At 43.7% G+C, this 22,472-nt stretch overlaps 1 protein-coding gene across 4 annotated transcripts in view; it reads right to left on the reverse strand.

Annotated features, from left to right (window-relative positions):
* Positions 1 to 1,340: 1,340 nt before the first annotated feature.
* efemp1 (EGF containing fibulin extracellular matrix protein 1) overlaps positions 1,341 to 22,472 on the reverse strand; it is a 34,305-nt gene continuing 13,173 nt past the window's right edge. For 3 of the 4 annotated variants that reach the window (XM_030442822.1, XM_030442821.1, XM_030442820.1), the window contains 10 exons: positions 21,965 to 22,071; positions 21,716 to 21,761; positions 21,340 to 21,621; positions 7,070 to 7,192; positions 6,822 to 6,941; positions 5,559 to 5,678; positions 5,344 to 5,463; positions 4,369 to 4,495; positions 3,916 to 4,108; positions 1,341 to 2,901 (listed from right to left, as the gene is read on the reverse strand). In XM_030442822.1, the coding sequence (XP_030298682.1) occupies positions 2,740 to 2,901; positions 3,916 to 4,108; positions 4,369 to 4,495; positions 5,344 to 5,463; positions 5,559 to 5,678; positions 6,822 to 6,941; positions 7,070 to 7,192; positions 21,340 to 21,621; positions 21,716 to 21,761; positions 21,965 to 22,045 (1,374 nt within the window). In that variant the 5' untranslated portion in view covers positions 22,046 to 22,071 and the 3' untranslated portion in view covers positions 1,341 to 2,739. Of the gene's footprint in view, positions 2,902 to 3,915; positions 4,109 to 4,368; positions 4,496 to 5,343; positions 5,464 to 5,558; positions 5,679 to 6,821; positions 6,942 to 7,069; positions 7,193 to 21,339; positions 21,622 to 21,715; positions 21,762 to 21,964; positions 22,072 to 22,165; positions 22,462 to 22,472 lie in introns of those variants that run through there. The other variant, XM_030442823.1, reaches the window with a different exon arrangement.

Genomic DNA, 22,472 nt, shown 5'->3' on the forward strand with positions numbered 1-22,472 from the left:
TTTTAATTTATAATGGAATATGAATGTCTAAATTAAACATATGTTAAGTAATGTATCAGATTGCATCGTATTGAATCGCATTGCATCGCACCAAATCATTCCATATTTGAAATGTATCGTCCCTGAATCGTATCGTAGCCCATGTATCAAGATCTCATCGTCTTATGAGGGAGAGTTGGCCACCCCTACTTTTTATGTAACCTCTTACATGAATCCTGTTCATACTCCCCAAGCCTGTCCATTCCACGACATTTTGGAGGCAAATATCGTCATTTTGACTCACTACATGTATTTATTTGATAACTTTGGTTACTAGTTACTTTGCTGATTACATTCTGCATCAAATTGAAATTGAAAAAAACAACCAACACTGATTCCAATGATAAAAAAATGTATCTGATTATCAGTCGAATATACAGTTTCTACACTGATGTTGTATAATATACTTGTACTTGTCCTACTCAAATACATCTATTGCCTGAAAGTTACTTTTGATACCTAAGTACATCGGATTACATATAATTTCAGATACTTTAAAGGTGCAATATGTAGTTTTGGAGAAGAATTTCAAACTCATTTACAACATTTAAGGTTTAATATGTAAAAATGTGCATAAGGTGTGTGCTGGAGGAACCGCTAACCACTACTAGCTGTAGCTGCCATTAACTAGTAAGCTCAGTTTTCTGTGCAGCTAGTGGTCTGGACTGGGAGTAAACACAGGTGCTTTGGAAAGAGGCTGGGCAGGGCTAGCTGGTCAGCATGCTAACTTTAGCAGACATCGTCTGCAACACAACATACAGAAGAGTTCTGCAAATACAAAGAAAGTTAAACAGTATGAGATTTATCCTTTGAGAAGTCATCAAAATCAATTAATGAGGATTTGTCTTCACTGGCTAGTAAATGTCTCTCCCAAAACTCAGGTACAACTACTTTAAGACTTTCACTCAAGTTCTCGTGCTATGGGTGTCTTTAATTTTACCACAGCAAAACATTAACATGATATCTTATCTTATCATATCTCAAGCATGATTTTTGGGCACTTTTTACAACACTTGACATAAGAAAACAGAACAACCAAGCCCCATTTATCCATCATTTTTTATTCAACAATATAACTTTTGCTCTTCAGAGTACAATCAATATAAGGTACATATGACAAAATATATATTTAAATAGAAGAAAAAAGACATTAAGGCATTTCATTGAAGGAAGTTAACAGTCTTGACAGCATGAATGGTAAGATTAGTGTAACATTTACCTCTAAGGCACTATGCTGAAACCACATAAAAGGAGTTTGAGGCAAAGACGAATAACTCTCTACACTTGGAGTGGTGATGTGGTTTTCAGTCGACAGTGTACAATGTTTCAGCAATAAGCCAGAGCTGACACATGGAGTCATGAAAGAAAGCAAAGCAGGTAGTGAAAGATTTCTCATTCTGCCAAAAAAGTGTGGTGGCATTGTATTAACACTTTAATAATCCCCTGTGTCATACACACCAACCAGCTACAGGGCAAAGCACTGTAATTATGTTTATCACGCAAGCCAGCCTGGTGCCAGTGTGACTTCTTGTCTGGGACCGACATTAGAAAAAGCCCAGCCGTTCCTCTGGAGAATCAGCGTGGCACCAACGAGCGGTCGATTAGCTGAGGTGTGTTATGAAAGCCGTCATTTCCTGCGCGTGTTCTCGAGTTCAAAAATCTCTTGCTATTGCCTCAGTGACCGCGGGGATGGCATCACAGAAACGCATAAACAGCTCGACCACATCCACCAAACCGGGGGCAGAGAACAAGCTCTTTCTCACTCTTTCCCTTTCTCTCCCTCTGTGTTTCACACTTTCACTCACTTGCATAACACACACACACACAAACACACATGCACGCACACACACACACACACACACACACACAAACATCCACACACACAGGGTACCTGGGTATGTACATGACTTAACTCCTGCGAGTAAAAAGCCTATGAGCATCTAGCCTGTTGTCATGCAAAGTTTAGTACTCTCTCAACTCACAGGCAAATTCCCTCCCTTTACACTTCTGAACTGTTCTGGACTTCTCTGGAAATTATTACTCATGAGTAAAACTATACAGAAACTTGCACAAACAGAGTGGCGCAGCAGCACTAACCCCTACAACATTTATCAACAGAAGCTGTGATTTACAAAGTCTGTAAATTATTTTTGTATCAAAAGCTGCTCATATTGGATATCTATCATGTACATTTATATAGATAAAAAGTGATTTCTCTCTTCTCTGATGCACACACAGGTTATTGTAAGCAGTTCTGGTCCGAACAAAGTGATAAATGTAGATACAGCTGCATCAAAAATCCATCACAGTGAGGATGTGTGTCCACTAGGCCTCTTTTCCTGAGTGCATCAGCTCTGTCTGGAAGTAGCAATGACTGCTGCGTCCAGCATCTTTCCCAAGTCCACTTCAAGCACTTAAAGTCAAAAATTGTTTCATCACAAACCCTTCATCAAAATGCTTCCCTGCACATCGAGAGAAAAAGATGCCCAGTGGTCACATCACAGCATGGGGTTGGTCTGTCATGAGCAAGCCTATGAGAACTGCTGTGCTGCTGTATGAGTCTGGCACAGCCTATGTTATATGTCATATGCATGTATTGTATGAAAATGTACAGTATGTTATGCTGATACAGGCATCTGCTGTGTTACACTGCTATGTTTGCTGAACCAGACTTATTTTGGCTGCTGGGATTTGCGGCGCTCAGAAGGCGTAGGGCCCGACTATGACGGTGAGCCGCAGCAGCGAGCTGGAGCGGTAGTTCATGGTCAGATGGTGAGTGACCATCTCCAGGTCCACGACGTACTCCCTGGGGCCCGACAGAGGCTTGGTTAGCACCAGCATGGCGCTCACATTGCTGGAACGCTGCAATAAAATATGATCAGTCCGTATGTAAGCATGGCAAGACAGATTTATCACATATCTTTTTTGAAACAAGACATAATTGGTATGATGTAATACATTGGGATAGATTTATATTTGTTGTTTTTAGCCATGAAAGTACTATAGCTCTCATGATAGCACAGACCAGGCTAAAATATGTCCATGGCCCATGGACATTGCCATCATCTATTCCCAATGGTTGATGGTCATTGACCACTGAGTACTCTACAATCATAACATCCCGATTAAACTGTTGTCGGACCCACTGACCTCAGCCAGCCGAGAAGACTGTCTCCCCTCACCAGGGAATGGAGTCAGATCAACTCTCACATTACTGCCTGGTGAGCGTCTGACATACCCTGGTCCCAGTGAGGGGACATAACAAAGTTAGTTATACTTATGAAAGATTTAGAGGAACACACTAGAAGCCACCGCTGCAGAAAAGAAACACTGCTGCCACCAGTGAAACCAAGAGTCTAGGGTTCGCCTATCTTGGCATGTTAAATAAGAAATGAATTAATGTTACATGGTTACATAGCGTTAATGCATTGAGCAGCAATAACCATACAAATTACAAGACACCATAGAGCCTCTCTGAGGAGACACACCTCGTTTTTGCACTCTCTGCTGGAGGGCCTTTTTAATCACAATGTTATGATGGTACAGGGCTCACTAGAGGATGACTGTCAGCCATCAGCAACTGACGATGACATTGTCCTGTGAGTCATCTAAACCTAGTCAGAGCGAAGGTGAGAAGCAGCAGTGACTCTAGTGTTACTTCTGCCTTTCTGCCAATTCTAATGGGACAAACTGCCTCAAATACAGAAATAAGTGGTCCAGCTCAACGAAGGGCCAATGCGCAGCCTAACAGTTCTGTGACTCTTAGTCCTGTTTGCTTAGAGTTATAAACAATGTTTTGAGAATGGGGGGGGGAGAACCACTATGACCTGTGACACCCTCCCCCAGCTCTTCGTGTTAAACAAAAAATCAACTTACTCGAAGAAAGAATTCTCCTCCCTCGTTCCCAGCTTTGATCCTGAAGGTGTTGTGTGTGTTGGCGTAGATGTTGGTGGCCTGAATCTGGAAGATGTCCGCCGGCACAGTCCGCTCCGCCTGGATGCTCATGTATTTGTAGACAATTGACGGTGGGAGACCCTGGCACTCAGTCTGAGACCGGCAGATGCAGCGACTGTGAACAAACAACAAGAATGTCAATCTCTGTGAAACCACTTCGATAGCAAGAAAAGAATGGTTTCAGGTCGCAAAAAGTAAATGGAAATCTGCTTGTTACCATTTCTTATAATATGATGTGATGACTAAAAACAAGTCCGTACATCTCACTGAAATATTACCCGTTGGATGACTGTGTATCTAAGTAAACTTGGAAAGATTTTGAGTTTTTGGAGTGTGAGGAGGGTGAAACAAAAACACTGGATGATGTTTACTGACTTTTCTGAGGTTTTGGTGTAAGGCGCCTCGCAGGGGTTTCTGGGATAGCAGCGGAAGCCTCCGTAATAGTTCCAGCACATTTCATCATCTTGGCAGTTATGGGTCCCCGTCTCACACTCATTTATGTCTGGTGATTGGCAGAAGGACAGAGAGTGAGAGAGGAGAAGTATTGAACGGTCAAAAATAGCTGGATGACAATATTAGCATCCCGCACGTCCAAAACACACACAAACTCTACACGCTCGATGAAACAGAGCTCTGAAAACAGAGTCAAAGTTCAGGACAGTGTGGGAATGGTGTGTCAGGGTTTGTAGCTGTGAAGATGCAAGGAAACACAAGAGGGAAGCCTGCAGATCTGTAGTCGAGGAAAGCCCCCAATGCAACCCCACATAGCCCTAACTGCAGCGCTTTCCTCACAGCACCATGAAAATAACCCCATCAAACGCGCCCCAAACCACAGGGCTATTTCTGGCACAGCAACCTGGATTCATCACCAAGAGGTCCCTCTGACACAACCGGCCGGATTCATGACTCCCCCTATAAAAGCCTGCACCTGACCGAGGGGGAGAGGAAAAAATAACAGCTCACCCTTTGAGCGAGCGCCGGAGCTTCAAATAAATCCACTTCAAGCAACCAACATCATGCATATAAATTCACAGAGGTGGCTCAGCAGGGCAACACAAAGTTGCAGTGTGTTTGTGTTGCCTAACCTCCGCATTCTTTCCATGACAGATCTGGTTGAGAGTGGCTTTCATTCCCTGCACGAGAGGTAGAACAGTGGATGATAGCAGGGATGATCAACGGTTATCTTCAAAGAGTCGAGGAAGGGGCAGAGGAAGAGGAAGAGGAGGAAGGGAGGGAGAGAGGAGGACTCGCTTGGGAACTTTGTCGAGTGTGAAAACACAGGGGACAAATAAATACGATAAGGAAGGAAAAAAAACGGTTGGTGAAAAGTAAAGAGGAGAAGTGTAGTACCTTGACACAACCTGTTTCCCTGGAGCTGATATCCGTCTGGACACTCGCAGGAGTAGCTCCCTGGGCTGTTGATGCACTGGTACTGACACATGTAGCTGGAGAAGCTGCACTCGTCGATGTCTGTACAGAAAAAAAAAGGAGAATATGATGGGAGTTTGCAAACATTTATCTGCCAACATTTGTCTGCGCGGATGTGTGTTTTAACGTGTGTCCACCTTGACAGGAGACGGCATCTTGTGCCAGCTCATATCCCTGGTCACACTGGCAGAGGAAGGAGCCAATTAGGTTGTAGCAGTGGTGCTGACAGGGACTCTGCACATCGCATTCATTCACATCTGGAACATAGTCAGACGTTTTACATATATGGATATAATACAGATTATTCTCGTTTATTACAACTTGGAGCATATTTTTGTAGCTCTGGCCATCAATCCCATAATAGCAGCTCTGTTCTCAGTAACTATAAATACCATTTAATTATCCCATCAAAGGAAAATTGTACTTTGGCTTCCCCAGTGCAGGTCAAAATGGGGCCGAAAGACTAACACACAACTGCAGCGGGCGCAAACACACACGCACATGTTTCACCATCGCTCAGAGCGAGTCATGAGTTTTGATGGATTTCTAAATGGGTTTCAGAGACAAACAGCTCTCTATTACTGCACAACTTGTTCAATAACTTCCTCTGACGGCAGCGGGAGATGTTCTGTGTGGGCTACGACAGTGAGTCTCATGATAGCTCTGAGCTCCCAGGCTTAAAAAAAAAAACAAGAGCTCGCACACCATTTGTTTTGTTCCTGACTTTAAAATATCTCCATCCAGAGAAAACCGGAGGAAGGGGGAAAAACAGTGTTAAGTTCAGCTTGTTAAATCTACCTGACATTAATCATTAACACCTTATTTAATGTGTCAGTTTTATTCATGTTTTTTATTCATTGCACATGTTGCTCTTTTGTTTGTTTTTATGATGTTATTACGTTTGTGTATGCAAAGTGCATTAAAGCACTCTGTAAACACAGGTTTTTGGAAAGTTCAATACAAATATAGGTATGTATGATGATCATAATATACTCTTGTTGTGTGCATTGAGTATTCAAGTAACAACAGGTTAAAAATGAAACCTGGTAAGGGAGCAGCTCAGGTGGATATCCGTGGCGGCACAAAATGTCTGACACGTACATCAGAAAAAAAATTATAATCTGGAGCTGCAACAATTAGTTGATAAATTCTTATAACTGCCCTGCTATTCACATCTTTCAAGCAAAAATGTAAAACACTTGTTGCCTTCTTCTATGATGGTGAACGAAAGAGTGTTTGGGTTTTAGACTGTTGAAAATATCACTTACAGCAGCTTTAATCAAAATGAAAATAATCATTAGTTGGAGTCCCTAAATCATTGAAGCAAAGTGTTTCCATCACCTGATGCTGTACACACAAGCACACACAGACACACTCGCAGTGACTTTTCAGTGACTTACCGACACAGCTGTGGTTGTTGCTGGCCAACTTGTGACCTGCGTTGCACTCACAGTAGTACGAGCCCTGTGTGTTCACACATCTGTGCATGCAGTAGTGGGTCAGGGCACACTCGTCTCTGTCTGCAGGGAAGCGCACACATTTACAGAGGAAAGATGCGAGTCTTTTAATCAGTTGCTCCAAGTCTTTTGAAAGCTTGACGCCACTTTTAATCTTGTGATAAAGCGAGAGGAGGAAGCGTGTGACTCACCCACACAGTGGTCTCCGCTCCGTTGGTAGCCCAGAGGACACTGGCAGGTGTAGGAGCCTCTGGTGTTGTAGCACGTCTGTTCAGGTCCACAAGTGTGTCTACCTGTTGCGCATTCATCTATGTCTGCAATAAACAGGAGAAACACACGCTGAGGGGAAGCGGAGGGCTCATGAATGCAGGAACACAAAACCAAACAACATGTCTGGACCGTATGAACTCTGTGATCTCTGATGTGTGAACTGTGAAATCTGTGATCACCGACACCATCACATCACACACATGGGCATAATCACACATGTTCGTACAGAGAGCGGGGGATTAAAGAAAGAAGGGCTTTTATTCGGCAGCTCCGGGTGAGGGGGGGAACACAGATCGTATCTTCTGCTACCAGGACAGATTTTTGAAGGGGGAGGTGTGTGTGTGTGTGTGTGTGTGTGTGTGTGTGTGTGTGTATGAAAGCTCAACTGATAAGTCATGTGCTTTTTACCGTAACACCTCGCTCTTTCAACAGAAATCCATCAAACCAAAAGCACACAGATCGAGACACGTTCCCTTTCTATCTCTCACCCTGTCATTAATAGGTTATATAACATGATAAGCAGTAGTTTGATGTTAATATAAGAGGCTTAAAAACACAAAGCTCCTGCCAGAAAGATGCTACATTCCCCAAATGAATTCAAAACTGCTGTAAAAACTCGGCAGGTCTAACAGACCTAATGATTATAAGATGTGCAAACTCAAACGTTACCAAGTTAAATTTATAAAGTTATGTCTGGAATGTCGAAAATAAATAAATGGTATTGTTGATACAATCAGGGGTGAAAGTGTTAGGATGATGAGGTGATGGTAAGGTGAGGACATGGCTTAGTGTCAATGTTTTAGAGGAGATCTTAAAAATGAAAAAGCCCAAAGTCTGCGGCAATGGAAGCTCTTGTCTTCCACAGAAAACACTGCTCCTGAAACGCCTTATCGGTATTAATAATTTGGCGACGTCTTGACATCACCGTGTCACACATTTGCCTGAATTTTGCCTCTATTTATGGTAGAAGTTAAGCTATTTGAAAGGTCAAAACATCACCGGAGACACACAGTATGTTTACATGATGTTAGAAGAAGTCGGACTATTGTGTTAACCTGGACTTTTACAGTCCATGTCAACATGTTAGTCCAATTTAAACCGGACTAAATTGAATTTCTCAAAGTCGGAATAACACACCAAGATAATGTGGTTGAAAGTCCATTTACTCTTTCATGTATACACCTTAGCTGTACCTGAACTGGCGCATGCACCCCAGTCCCCGCACTGGGCATTGACCCGGAAGTCGTCCAAGGCATAAATCCATAGCAGGAAGCCAAACAAAAGAATAAGATAATGACGAACGCAAGAAATACACATTTTTGGAGAGCGCCGACAAGTCATCCTAGTTTTCCCCGTTCGATATGCAGCCTATTTGCCGCTTCTGAAGTTGCTTGGTATGTGATGTAATAGGTCAACTGGACGAGGTCCAGTAGCAATTAGCTGAAAGAGTGCATATTGCCACTTACCATGGCAGAGGTGGACATACTTGCGTCACTAAATTGATTCTCCCCTGGTGCTTGTATACTGGGCCAATGGCAGTAGTCCAATTAAATGGCCTAATTGAGCTGTGACAGTGGCTCGACTTAAGTACCAACAGTGAGCAGTGCAGGGTCGGGCGTGTGTGAGCTGACCAATCAGACACTGGGTATGGAGGGGGGGGGGGGGGGGGGGGGGGGGTTCCTTAAAGAGACAGGAACTAAAACAGAACGTTTCAGATAGAGGGGGATGCATTGCTAAAGCATTGGACAGTGTGAGAAAACAGATGTGTTTTTTAAACATTAAAGCAAAGCAATTCCCCTGAGAATTTTACCGACTAGGTCACTACTTCCTATCTCCTTGGGTGTAAATTTTGTTTTGTTTTATTGGGACATAAGTGTATCACTCCTAGCACTAAGCTAAGACACTTAGCACTTTTTACATACATTGTTTTATCATGGTTCATTTCAAATTTAGTCAACCTAACACCACAATGCAGTAAATTAATACATAACTCCTGCACTTTGCCTTTTTAGGGGTATTTAGTATGCTGAAGTTTGACAGATATCATGATGTATTATTAGATGGCTGTCTTGAAATCCATCAATAGTCACAAAATCGCTGTTTCAAGATCCTATTGTTATATTGGGCAATTTATAGTGAATGGAATTGTGAGTTTCTCTGTCAAAAGCACTGCTTCCCTCAGGTTCTTCATTAACTTTTCAGCAGAAATAAGAATTTTCCAGCTTTGGAAATAACACACGACACAGAAGTGGAAAGATTCTCCTTTTTCTGTTGATCCTCCAAACACGTTCTCAATTTTGATTCACTTGGAGCCAGAGCTTCTTCAAAAAGGCTGTTCTCTTTATAACCCCCCACCCTCTTATTTCTGAACCACTATCAGTCTCTCTTTCTCCCACATACACACACACACACACACACACACACAAACACGAACACACACACTAACACACACCACACACACACACTCTACAAATACACCCGCACTGCATACGCTCATCCCTGTGGGCCCACCAGCAGTACTCTTGGGTGGTCTGACACAACCCATCATATGCAGACAGCCAGTGGGCATCAGTTTAAAAGCATGACAGACAGTTATACTCAATACCACACACACACACACATACACAGGGGAAAGGCACTGCATTGTGTTTTGACACGTGCGTAGCTTAACAATAGCAAGAAGAACCTGACTGTAAGGCGAATGGAAAACCTACATTTTCATCCTGTCCTCCCCTGGTGACTGGGCTGAACATGACAGATATGATTGTGTTATCATTCCGGCAGGGTTAACGTGCATTTAAGGCCCCTGAGACAAAGAGTTAAATACTCGTGGAGCCCAAATTCAAAGAGATCAAACATGTTAAATCAATAAATCACTCAAATGAGTGCAGACACACTTGCTGCAGCACAGATGTCTTGAAATGATGTTCACCTAGAAATGTTTCATGTGGAAAGGATCAAGCCGTTCCCCGAGGGCCTCAAAGGCCCTGTATGCCAGTCCCACAGCCTCCCTCCATCCAGTGGGACTGGTGCCGGTGAGAAATTGGCCAATGAACCAAAAGGTGGACAGAAGGTAAGTTGTCCTCACTCCGTCGAGGAAGGAAAGGGAAGAGGGCTGAAATGTCAGGGCGCAGTGATAAGATGGACTCAGTACATTAGGCACAAAAGCAGGGCTTATCTAAAGGTGTACCTGAGAGACAACAGGTGCGAACTGCATACAGGAAGGAATGCACAGACAAGGTCTGTTGCCCACTGACCCGCTTAGTAAAAGAAAAAGATAAAAGCAGTTTTGTTCCGGAAAAACTACGCTCTGATGTGGCTTGAAAGGCATCTGGGAAAGTGCATCCGCAACCAGCACCGAGTGGCAGTGAGAAACTGAACGCTTGGATTCCAGCAGTATCAGGGGATACTGACCCACTTGCAAGAGCCCAAAGGTTTCATGACATGTTTTTTTTTTTTCTTCAAGTCCTCTTCCATTAGACGGCCTCTGTCGCTGTTGGCGAAAGACCTGCAGCATCCAGATCCAGTCTCTTAGGTCAAAAGATTGTCCTAGTCTGGACATGGATGATAGATTTCCTGAAGTAAGTAATATGTATGGCCACAGAAATGTAAGCTCATCAACACTCAACAGTGTCATATACCAGTACCAGCCTAACGTCATCCCTTCAGTTAATAACACAGTCAATTAGGTTAATATTGTCAGCTCTTCGTTCGAACAGCAGAGAGAAGAGCAAAGCAGGAAGAGCGCCTGAAATAAAGCGCCCAGTGTCAGGCTTTTAGACCGCTCACATTCTCGTACTTTACACAGTGAGGTTAAACATCTTCACAACACAACACCCATCTACGCTGTAGTTTGACATGCAGAAAAGTTGCAGGTTGATGGCAGAGGAAGATAAAACGGGAGCAACAGTGCTGTGCGAGCTCGACAGGTAAACCACTAGCTCACCCTTCAATGAATAACAGGGCTATGTTGTTGCCAGAGAGTAAAACTGGAAGTGAAATCCTGTGTTAATACAGGACCATTGACAACAAATAGTCAGGAGACGGAAAGAGCCAGATCAAGTCCCTGACGTGAATCAGCCCCACGCCTACTTACTGGAGGTATTTGGTGATTCATTGAGACTGGAAATGCCCTGCCTTCTGGCAGTGGATTCAGACAACACAAGTCTGAGACGCCTGATCCCTGATAAAATAAAGTCCTGTGTGCTAAAAATGACAATGCTAGCATGCTGATGTTTAGCAAGTGTAATGTTTACAGTGTTTGCCACTTTAGTTTGGGCTCATCCTTATGTCCACAGATGTTCCCCAGCTCTGTATTCCCTTACACACTTTACATGTCTTCCAAGTGATTCAGGTCTTTAAACAATGTATTTACTGATTACAAATTGTTTTTCTTCTAAGGACACCCTTTAAAAAGGTAATTCAATCTGCATTCTATCTGTAGTTGCTGTTGGATATTTGAGGTAATCAGTCTATTTGACATATGTCTGAATCACTCAAAGATGCAGTTCTCTATTTTGGTAGACAAGTAGGCCAGCTACACTGAACATTAACTTCTCTGAGGGTTAGTGTTAAAAATCAAAGAATGGTGGGGTGGAGTAAGTAAATTATGTTAAGAAGCCTGTCGACAATTTTGAGGGCATTAATTTTAACATAGTGACCCCAAAGAAACATACACTGGACATTTGACCTCGAGAAAAAAAACATTTCTGAGAACATTCTCCTTGATTCCACACATTAAGACAATACTGAGCTGGGGCACATAGGACCCCTGGAACATAGATCAGCTCCCCTTTAGTTTAGCATTTTACATGCTTATTAGGCAGTTATCTCTGTTTTTCAGGCAGTTCTGATATGGTGGCTTATGAGCTGCAGTTTCCCCAGTAAAAACACCAACCTCTTCCAGAGAAGTCCAGAGGAGTGTCAGTGCCGAGAAAAACTCTGGATGGATGTATTAAGCACCAGGAAGACATTGAGGCTTTTCTTCTTATAAAAAGGATAAGAAGCAAGCCAATCAGAGACCAACTAGGGCTGGTCTTGCAAGAAAGCCAGTCTGATCCAGAATAATGTGGGGATCACTAAAGTTATCGCAGTTCATTCTGAGATTAAGTCTCTCGGCTTAAGGTCTTTCATGGCTATCAGTCAAACAGGTGTTGAGACATTTGACACACTTAAGCAACAATTAGCCAGTTGAAAAGTTTTTTTTATGAAGTCAGTTTCTGTTTTGTTTTGGGTTTTTTTTTTATTTCTGTATTGCTGTGCTGGTTGAACAGTAGTGTCCCTCGGTGTTCAACAGAGTTTTCACTTTCAGGCTGACTTGAGGACAACATCTGAGCCAGAGCCGGTCCACATATGGCTTCAAGACGTGGGCTACAAATAACCTCCTGATAGAGGCATTTGCTCTTGTTTTGGGTGACTGCTGCCAACCAGAATCACATCAGGTGCACTTGGAAAGATTTCGGCGCGAATAACCTGGAATCTGACAACATTTATGCCACTGCTTGAGTGGTTTTGGGCGACTACGTGAATCATCAGACAAGGAGTCGCTGGTGCAGCGCAGAAATCGCCGACTGTCTTTTACATAACTATATAAACCATGAACTGAAGTGGCATCACGTGTCTAACAATGCGGTGATGCTTCCTCAGAACTTCTGTGTACGGAAAAGTCAGAGTCATCCTCGCTCCCTTCAAGGAAGCTTTGAGAGCTCTAAATAAAAGCATATGTGCTGCTGAACGCACTCCAAAGGTTCATTCACGGGAATATCTTGTGGTAACTGCTACTCTGTCACTAAAGCTTTAAGAAGCTGCCAATACAAAGTGCCACGAACGTTTGTGTGTGCGCAAGTGTGTGTGAGTGGGTGGGTGGGGTGGGAGGACATCCCACACTGGCTGACTCTCAGGTCCCATAAAGCCTCCACAGCTTACCACATGCAGCACAGTCCGTGTAGTTTACACAGGAAAACAGATTTCACTGCAACAAGCCATCAAACGTGATGATGTGTTGCGTGTGGGGAGAAGTGACTCTGTTCTCTGAGGTCAGATTTTTTTTTTTCCTCTCAGAGTGAGCCTGCTGTAACATCACAGGGAAAAGATAAGGCTGTCCAGCAGAAGAGTGGAAGGAAAGAATGAGGAGAAAGGGTGGAGGGATTTTTTTATTATTTTTTTTCAAACAAAAAAGGGCTTTTTAAGGTTTGAAGTTAGATTTACGGCCGCGTGTGCACATGTGATGTCAGAGTTAAAAACTCCTTGCTTTTCAGGGAGATTAATTCTAAATGCCTTGTGGGAGTCGGGGGAGTAACGGGAATGGCGGCAGCTCAAAGAATGTGAGTGTGTGAATCAGTGGGTGTGTGTTCACTGGAGGTGCTCAAACAGTAAATGACCTTTTTTTTTTTTTTTTTTTTTTTTGTTACTTACAATGTTTTACGGAGTGGAGTGTTATCTGAAAGGGAAAAAAGCATATGTGTCCAAAACGGGGACTTAAAAATTGTTTGGCCTGAATTCAGAACAATGTGTTATTTGCTCCAGATTTATTCTGACATGATAGGGCCTGTTGTAATTATCACTTGAGAGCATTTAGTCTTGTTTTCACTGAACCACTGCAATGGAAAGCAGGAGCCGTTCCAAAGAACAGTTGGAGCCATCCTGCTGTTGGACAGCATCTCTGTTTCCCTCTGATTATTGGATAATTCAATCTTTGGGAAAGCAGGGGGCAAGATGTGCGATGTTAATAGCCCATAAAATTTCACAACGTCAAATTTATTAGCATGTCACACACCAGCCCATGTGCTAAAGCACCTTTATTCTACCCCTCCTCCTGCGCTTTGTTTCATTTGTGTGTAATTGTCTCTGCAGCTATCACTGGCTCGAAACACGACCTCGGGACAAATGGGAGTGGTGGTGTTTCCCTTTCAAAGCAAGTCCAAACACAAAGCAGATAAGAAATGAAAGGATTCAAGACACTCTAACCTTATAATATGTGTATTTCCATCTGTATTAGGGCATGAAATATTTCCATGCTCTTGCTTTTCGCACCACTCCCAAGATTCCCCCTCTCATCGCTCTCATTGTTCAGGAGGAACAGGAGTTTTAGTCATGCTGACACTTACTAACTGATTTGTGAGTTTGTTCCACACTCTACTAAAGGTCAGGCAGAGTCTTGACATTCTTGAAAATCCGTCCAGTGTGCCAGCTACATTCTTGACTGATAATAATCCTTCCTGTTGCTCTGAAAGCTCGATCAATCGCTCTGCCCACCTGACACGCAGCCATTCACAGCTTTTCAAAGCAAGATCTGCGGCGTGGAAGGAATGACACCTGCGAAACACGGACGCGCAAAAATAACAGCGTGACCAAAATGAGTCGAGAACTGTAGGAAACCCTGCGATCGCATGTGAGTGTCACCCAGCTGAGCGCAACGGTGATTTATAGCAGCCCCGTGTCCCTTTCCATCATGAGGTAAACGGAAAGAGCAACACATGTAAGCACATCAGAGGAGGAAGCAGCTGGCCGTTGGACAGGCACCGACCTCAGGGAGAATAATAACAACAACATTAAGCACTTAAGCCAAGGAGGCACGGCAAAGCTGCTTCCCCCCTTGCTTCTCCCTGCCATCGCTGATGGGATGGCAGCGAGGAGCCAGCGGCAAACCACAAGCAATAACAGCACACTGTACAGCAACACTGCACAGGCCAAAATTGGGGCTGCCTGCAAGATGGTTGGATTATATTCACAGAGCCAAAGATACTCGAGTCCTCCCTGGCAGCGTTAGTAAGCTGATAAAACAGTCATCATTAAAACACATTCTCTCTTATTCTCTTAATCTCTCTATGATTCTCCATGTCATGTGTTTGGTTGTGCTTGAGAATGTTACTGCTAAAATTGCTGCGGTTGTTTTACTTCTGATATCCTTGGGGTCAAAGATCAAGAGATTAAAAACACACAGCCATGGAGACACCGATTTCAAAATACATCCAGTTATGATGAGAGCATGGAAGAAGTTGAAACGTCTTTATCGGCGGCTGAGGAGTTGCAACATCAACAGGTTTTCTGGCACAGTTTACGGATGGAAAGTGAGTTGTGAAAGCCAGAAAATCTCAGCAATGTTGATTCACTGGTATTGACTTTAAAACATGACCAATAATGGATGTTGGAGGCAGATACTAACTCAGTAATTAGCTTACCTTGTCAGTGCACTCTGGTGTACCATGTATGTACTGGCGACTCGCTTTCAAACTACCGTGAACATATATTTTGCATTTCTATACTTAGATTTCTTGCTTTACCGTTGTGGCCTCCAGATATAATATGTTACATGGAACCATACAAATGGTTCTTCAAAGTTCTGATGTTAAATTGGCAGAAATGGAATATTCATGATTACGTTATGAGTGTGTATTCACATTAAACTAAGAATTGTTGTGTTTTCATGACCTTAGTGTAGAACACGCCTTTTGTATCTGCAGAGGGTCCTTTTCCATGGAGCCCACTATGTTGCGCCACCATTTTTCTACAGTAGCCCAGAACGGACAAACCAAACACTAGCTCTAGAAATGGCCTTGGAGGGTAATGTGAAGGGTGTATACTTGGTTGTAAACTCCACATCTAGCGCTGCAAACTGCTCCTTTATTTAACTTTTATTTGTGCATAGTATATTTGATGTACTGAAAAAAAAATCTAATTTTGACGTGAACTGAGAGAGATATTAAGTACATCAACATAAAAAAACAAAGATAAACCATTAAATAACAAACTCGACATGCTAGCAGCTCTGTGATGTTGTACAGAGGTGCTGTGAGCTGAATGGTAACACCAGCATGCTAACCACAACCAATGATTGCTGATGTATGGCAAGTAAAATGTTTACCATGTTAGTATTTCCCATAGACTCTACCATAGGACCTTCATTGTCAAAGTTGTCGAATTTAACCCGGAGACAACATGCAGGAAAACAGTAGACCCTAGAAGTTGTTGTCAGTAGCTGCGGTTCTAGTGTTTCCCACACATAAGATTTACTTTGGCTCACTGTAGTATAAATGGAACCAGCTTTCCACAGACCGCCACAAGAAATGCTCAAACTGCAGGATGCAATGCAGGTTCACCATTTAAATCTAGCCTGTTAGCATGCTAACATTTGCTAGTGAACACAAAGTAAAGCTGAGGGTGATGGGAATGTTGAGTTTTGAAAATTAAGAGTCAGAGGATTGCTTAAGTTATTATAACTCATCCTGAGGGGCATGAATGTCTGAACAACACTAAGTGGCAATCCATCCTACTATTCCGTCTCTACAACAAACTGCTGTGGGCTAGCAGACTGGCATGACATCGCCATCCCTTGAAAGCATCCACAAGTCAAAGGCTTAAAGATGCAACACTAGTTATTACAGCTGTGTAACAGGTGCAGAGAGCTGGGCAGTAAAATCATAGGGCACCGGGACAATCTCATACTGATGCAGGACAGTGCAAATCATCAGTCTGAGAGCAGGTGGAAGCCAAGAGCTTAGCTGGTAATAGGAGGGTTCAACAGGCACAAAGGTGTGCCTCAGGTTTTTTTTTCTTTGAGTAACCCGAAACAAAGTGGGTCAGTTTTCATCAAGCAAAGGCTTTGTGTTTGATCCCACTTCCTCATGTCGAGCAACAAAATCACTGCAGATTGTTTTAATTTAACATCCTGTACATCCTGTATCACGTTCACCTCCGTGAAGTATTCCCTCTCTGTGCAGAAACATTTTCCAGATCTGTGTGATGGATGTTTGGCAGAAACAAACACATGCAGGATAACATCTGAAGGAATTTCCTGAAAAACTGCAATCGCTTTTCTGCGTACCCTCACATCTTCCTACATTGTCTGTGGATCAGCAGAGACTGGTGGCCGGGGCTTGTTTCTTCAAGTGCAAATGTCAGGATGAGACAACAGCGAGCGGAGCTGTAAAGTAGAAGCTGTAAAGGTCAACTCATGAAGCAGCGTCATGTTGTGCTCTCTCTGCTTGTTCTGCTCTCTGCATTCCTGCTCCACGCAGATCGATCTGACGCTTATCTGTCAAGGTGGTGAGTAATTCCAACCATCACAAAAGATGGGAGCAAACGGAAAAAACAACCGCCGCTGACATTCCAGAGATATTCCTCCCAAGTGCATTGCATCTGCGTGGAAAAATGTTATTGCATGCGCTCGGCCTTGTTCGGAAAAGTACACAAGTTCTCTGTCACACAGGGGCTTAACGGCCTTGATAAAACATATTTAGGAAAGATTTCCAGTCGGTGCAGGTGAAGAGAGTCCAGACGTAGCTGAAATTAGTCAGGCATGCAGGTGGTAATGTGGCCTGCATGACCTCAGGAAACCAGACAGGTAAACAGGAGTGGCATGTCCTTTCATGTCCCACACTGCAGCGCACGAGTATCTAATTTGGAGATGAGAAATAAATAGGCAGCAGCTAAAGTGTGTAAAGTCAAGGCTTGCTGCGGGAGAGAACCCAGAAAGTGTCAAATCTGACATTAAGGCCAAAATGATATGCCTGAAGTCACTGAAAGCACATTTAAGTACAAGAGTGGTCAACCGTAAACGAGAGCTGTGAAATAACTGCTTTCAAGCTTTCATCAGATTTAAAGGGACAGTTCATCCCAAGCTTTAAAAGAAAAAAAAAATCTTCCTCTGACCTGTGGTGTTATTCGCACATCCAGTTTTTATGTTTTGGCATGAGTTGCAGATTTTTGGAGATAACCACCATCAAGATGTCTGGCTTCTCTTGAATAAAATCGAACTAGGTGGCAATCCACAGACTTCGTTGTGAGAAGTTTGGTCTCGGAATTATTTTCTTTCCGCGTCACCGTGCAGAAGCTTACATCTACTCAAAGACTAGAGGCTTGTGCTTATGACAGCACCACATGTTGATATGAGTGCTGTTGCACTTGGGCTGAGCTGTAATGTCAGCTACCTTAGTGACCCTAGTTAGCTGGCCCATCTTTTAATAGTAGATGCATGCTTTCTTTTGCGCAGTGATACGGTTGGTGGGTTGGGCCGGGCCCGGGTTTGGAAAAAAAAATGTAGATCGACACGGTGCTTTCAAGTTAAAAATAAAAATTAATTAAAAATAAATAATTATGGTGTAAAAATATCTGATAAGTGATATAAAGTGATACCTGATGATAAGTGATGGACCTACTTTCCCTGTTGGCCCTATATGTCCTGTTAGGTGCTGGCGTTCGTTACTTCAGTGACGATGCATTGAACATAACACAGATTTTGTTATTTTCCAAGCAGCAAGCGTTCATGTAGTTTTGGCTGGCTAAGGATGGAGGACGTATAGCAAAACTGAACATTAGGGGAGTTAAAACTATCTATTGCTGGTTGCTCGCTTTAGTCGCCAATGCAGATAATAATGAAGCAATTATTGTGGGATGACATCCAACAGCAAGAAGACATGGATACAGGATACAGCATTAAACACGTTACGCTCGAGTCGGGTTCAGATGTAAAAATGCGGCCTCTAGTAGAAAGAAAATCGTTCCTACATGAAACTGCTCACAGCAAGTTCTCTGGATTATCTTGATTATTGGGTAATGCTTTCAGAAAAACGTTTTGGCACCACATGCCGAGTGCCATCTAGTTGCATTATATTGACGAGAAAGCAGACATCTAGAACAGTCTGGATGGATTACCTCCTTAGGTAAGAGGGAAAATATGTAGTTTTGGTTTTGGTGGTGAACTGCCCCTTTAATGACTGATAGTGAATGACAACTTCTGATGGACAACCTTCACTTCTCAGAGGAAGTGACCTCACCGCTGCTGAAAAGGAGAGTTAATATGTATACATAAGACTACAGCGAGTCACTTGTAGGCATCTCCAAGCAGTAAACACAGTAAGTGTGTGTGTGTCTGTGTGTGTGTGTGTGTGTGTGTGTGTATGTTTGGAGGCTGGGGGAGGTCATGGAAATGCGAGGCATCATTAAGCTGTCACACATACAGTAAGGGCTCATAGTTTCTCTGTGTGGCCGGGCTGGAGTAGGGCGCCAGCTTCCCAGATGTGTCACTGCAACAACACACTCTTAGGCCTGGGGTTCACACTCAGGGCCAAGGAGCTTTATTGCCAGTTTGCCAATAGTTATCCCCATGGGGAGGATTATTATAAGGAAAAATATCAGGGTGAAGTGTATTATATAATTAGTGGTTTGGTTCTCTTTTAATCAGCATAAAGAACAGAAAGAGAGGCTATTTTGTTTTATAAACAGCCTTTTCAACGATTTAAGTTGTGCTTTGGAAAATTGGCTTCATTTTTTCCAGAGCATTTAAGCTGATCTCTTTACTGTTCACCACACACTCAGCAGTAAGTCACCAAAACAACCCAGCAGCAGCAGCAGCAGCAGCACAACCCATGACGTTGGTACAACCTGGCTCGGTCAGTGCTCCGGCACTCGTGCGGTTATTTAGTCAGTGTCAGCCTTTCATCTTCCCCTTTGCCCTACCTGACTCGGCACTCTAGCTTCCACTCCGCAGAGTGGTGAGTTAGCAGGGAAGGAGCCTGATGTAAGCACTATTTGATACACTGAGGTTTTCCCCCCATTGGAGGGAAAAATGGGAATTCCTTCGCTCGCAAGATAGGTAGCTGTGCAAAAACAGCCACCGTGGAACTGAAAAAAAAAAAAAAAAAAAGCAAAGACAATTCTGTGTCCAAGAACAATTGTCTCATTGTGGCGAGCGAGAGGTAATGACAGAGAAACCAGAGACTGATGTAAACAAAGATTATATCACTTCACCAGCGTGAATAAACGGCACGAGACGCCTTCCAGTTAAAACCCCTCCAGTCATTTCAAAGTACCAACACTGACAGCAACAGCCTATCTTTGTTTAGCCCATGCACTGAAAGCGGCACGCCAGTGAATGAATAAGTATTATACCCATGCCAGCTCGCTTATGTGGTTACTTTAGCTGATATGCTGCCATGTTTTACACTCTAATAAAACCTAATTGGGTTCCAATTCAGAGAAACACATAAAGCACCTCACACATATCTTTGCCCCAGGTGTAAAATCAAATGTGTTACTTTCACTGGAGCTCCGTGACCGCAGGCCTCGCCACACAGCCGCTCACCACATGCCTACTGGCAAGAGGAGCTCCTCACCGCTGAGCACATGTACTGTATGGTAATGCACTTTGTCTTACATTACATTTAGGCAGCTAATAACATGACACGGCCGCACTTTCACAGAGCAACACGTGACCAACCAAAAGAGCTGGATGCGAGTGATATCAGAGATCCTCCCTCTCAGGTGCAGCTATGAACATCTGGAACAAAGCGGCAACGAAGGGCACCATTGTGTGCGTGTGTGTGTGTGTGTGTGTGTGCGACAGAGAATGAATCTTTAAACCCACTCCCCATTTGTAAAGATCAAAAAGTCTCGCTGAAACACAGGATCACCCCCACATGGTCTTGCGCAGCTACCAGGCCAAGGGAATATCCACAGTAGGTGTAAAGGCTGTATGTGAGCGCAGATGTTGCCACAGTTCGATATCTAATATCTGTGATCTGCCATCGACACCCGAGGCACCATTTTTACATTTAAGGAAAGAAGTTGAACTCTGGCCAAAAACATCACGCTGCGAGCGACCAAAAGAGTTTAGAAAACATGACATCACGGTGAGCAGAGAAGCTTGCAACACATCTGGCAGCTACGCATGGCTCCTCCGCTGATGACTGTCAGACAGATGGATGAACAGTTCACCTTTGGAGCTCTGCTTATTGAGGCTCTAAAGTCGTTAGCGAGCAATTATCAAATACCTACATATCTCTGCCAGAGACACATTCAGACACATTCTTCTGCGCCGGGCCAAGTGCAACAAGAGCACACTACTGATACTTCAGCACACATCGTTTTTGGGGAGCAATCCTTCTCGTGAAGGCCAAAGGTCAAATTAATATTCATGAAGATGAATATTAATTTGACGATGGCGATATTAATTTTGAAGATGTTTTATTGCAGAGAGTATATTGCACATATTTTGTGGTCACACCTCTGCTCCTGCTGACAGAGTTCATCAGCACCACTTGCCGAGATAAGAGCAACCGTCTCCTTGTGCTGGTGTAAAGCAGTAAAAAGAATCAAATGAAAGGCTAGTGTTTCAAGTTACTTTGAAGATGCTTTCTATCATCCTGCAGCTGGAATGAGGAAAGGGTTGGAGTGCCTGTGCAGCTGATCTTACCTCTGCAGTTGTTCTCCTCTGCAGTGAACCCTGTCGCACAGCGGATGGTCTGGCTGGTGTAGGTGATCCTCTGGGATCCAGCTGAGGACGTGCGTGGGAGCTGAGGCTGGTTCAGTTGGACGGCGGGGACAGGAGGGACGGGGTCCGGCATCGGCACCGGCTCACCGTCCTTGCTGATGTAGATGACAGCGCTCTTGGGGAGGCAGAGGTATCCGCCAAAGTGGTTGATGCACTGCATCCCTCCTTTGCAGGCGTCCTCTAACAAGGCACACTCGTCGACGTCTGAGGAGAGGGGAAAACGGAGGAAGAGAGTGGATATAGCATTGGTTGATGAAACATAAAGACAGAAAAGATGCATGAATGTGTCATTTCTCACCTCTGCACTGCTCTCTGACTCGGTCATACTCATAGCCCTCTGTGCACTGTGAAGGATGGATAATGATGGGCATGAAATCATACATATATTAGAGTCCTTTCATGTGAAAACTTATGATAAATAAAACTAAGACCCCTGACCCCTCAGCAGATTAAAGTAAACAGCACCTCCAAGGTGCTCCAGGTTGCCCTAAGCAGACAAAAAAGAGTGAGAAAAAAAGCTGGTACAGAAATAAAATCGGTCACTTACTGTGTAGGAGACGGGCTCCTCAGCCTCCTGAGAGAGGACATGGCTGAAAACCGCACAGAGACACACGCAGATCCCCAGCATGTCGGGCGAACGTCGGAGCAGCAGCACTGTAACGAGATGCAGACAGAGGAACCAAATGGATAGAGCGTGCAAGATCATTTTTCGCTTGACAAGCCTACATGTTTTAATACCAGTTATTACATCACTGATGGCATTGCTTAACGAGTCCCAACGTCTCCCCGCTGCTGGCGTGGTGTTTATGTTGGCGCGGCTCCAGCTGAATCCGCGACCTCAACTAGGTGAAGTGTTTTTCTGCTGTTTTTCTCCAAAAGGGATTCAGTGCGTAACACGCGTAAAGATCGTGCGTAAACATGCCCCGAGTGTGTCAGTCAGTTGTCAGGAAAATGCGCGAGTTAATCAGCCGTGCGGAGCTTAAAATTCTCTACTTGCTCGAAAACATGCGAGCTGCCCATTCACACATTAATGTGCCGTTGTTGTTGATACTGAC

The sequence above is a fragment of the Sparus aurata genome, chromosome 15 (assembly GCF_900880675.1).
Source record: "Sparus aurata chromosome 15, fSpaAur1.1, whole genome shotgun sequence".
NCBI lineage: Eukaryota > Metazoa > Chordata > Actinopteri > Spariformes > Sparidae > Sparus > Sparus aurata.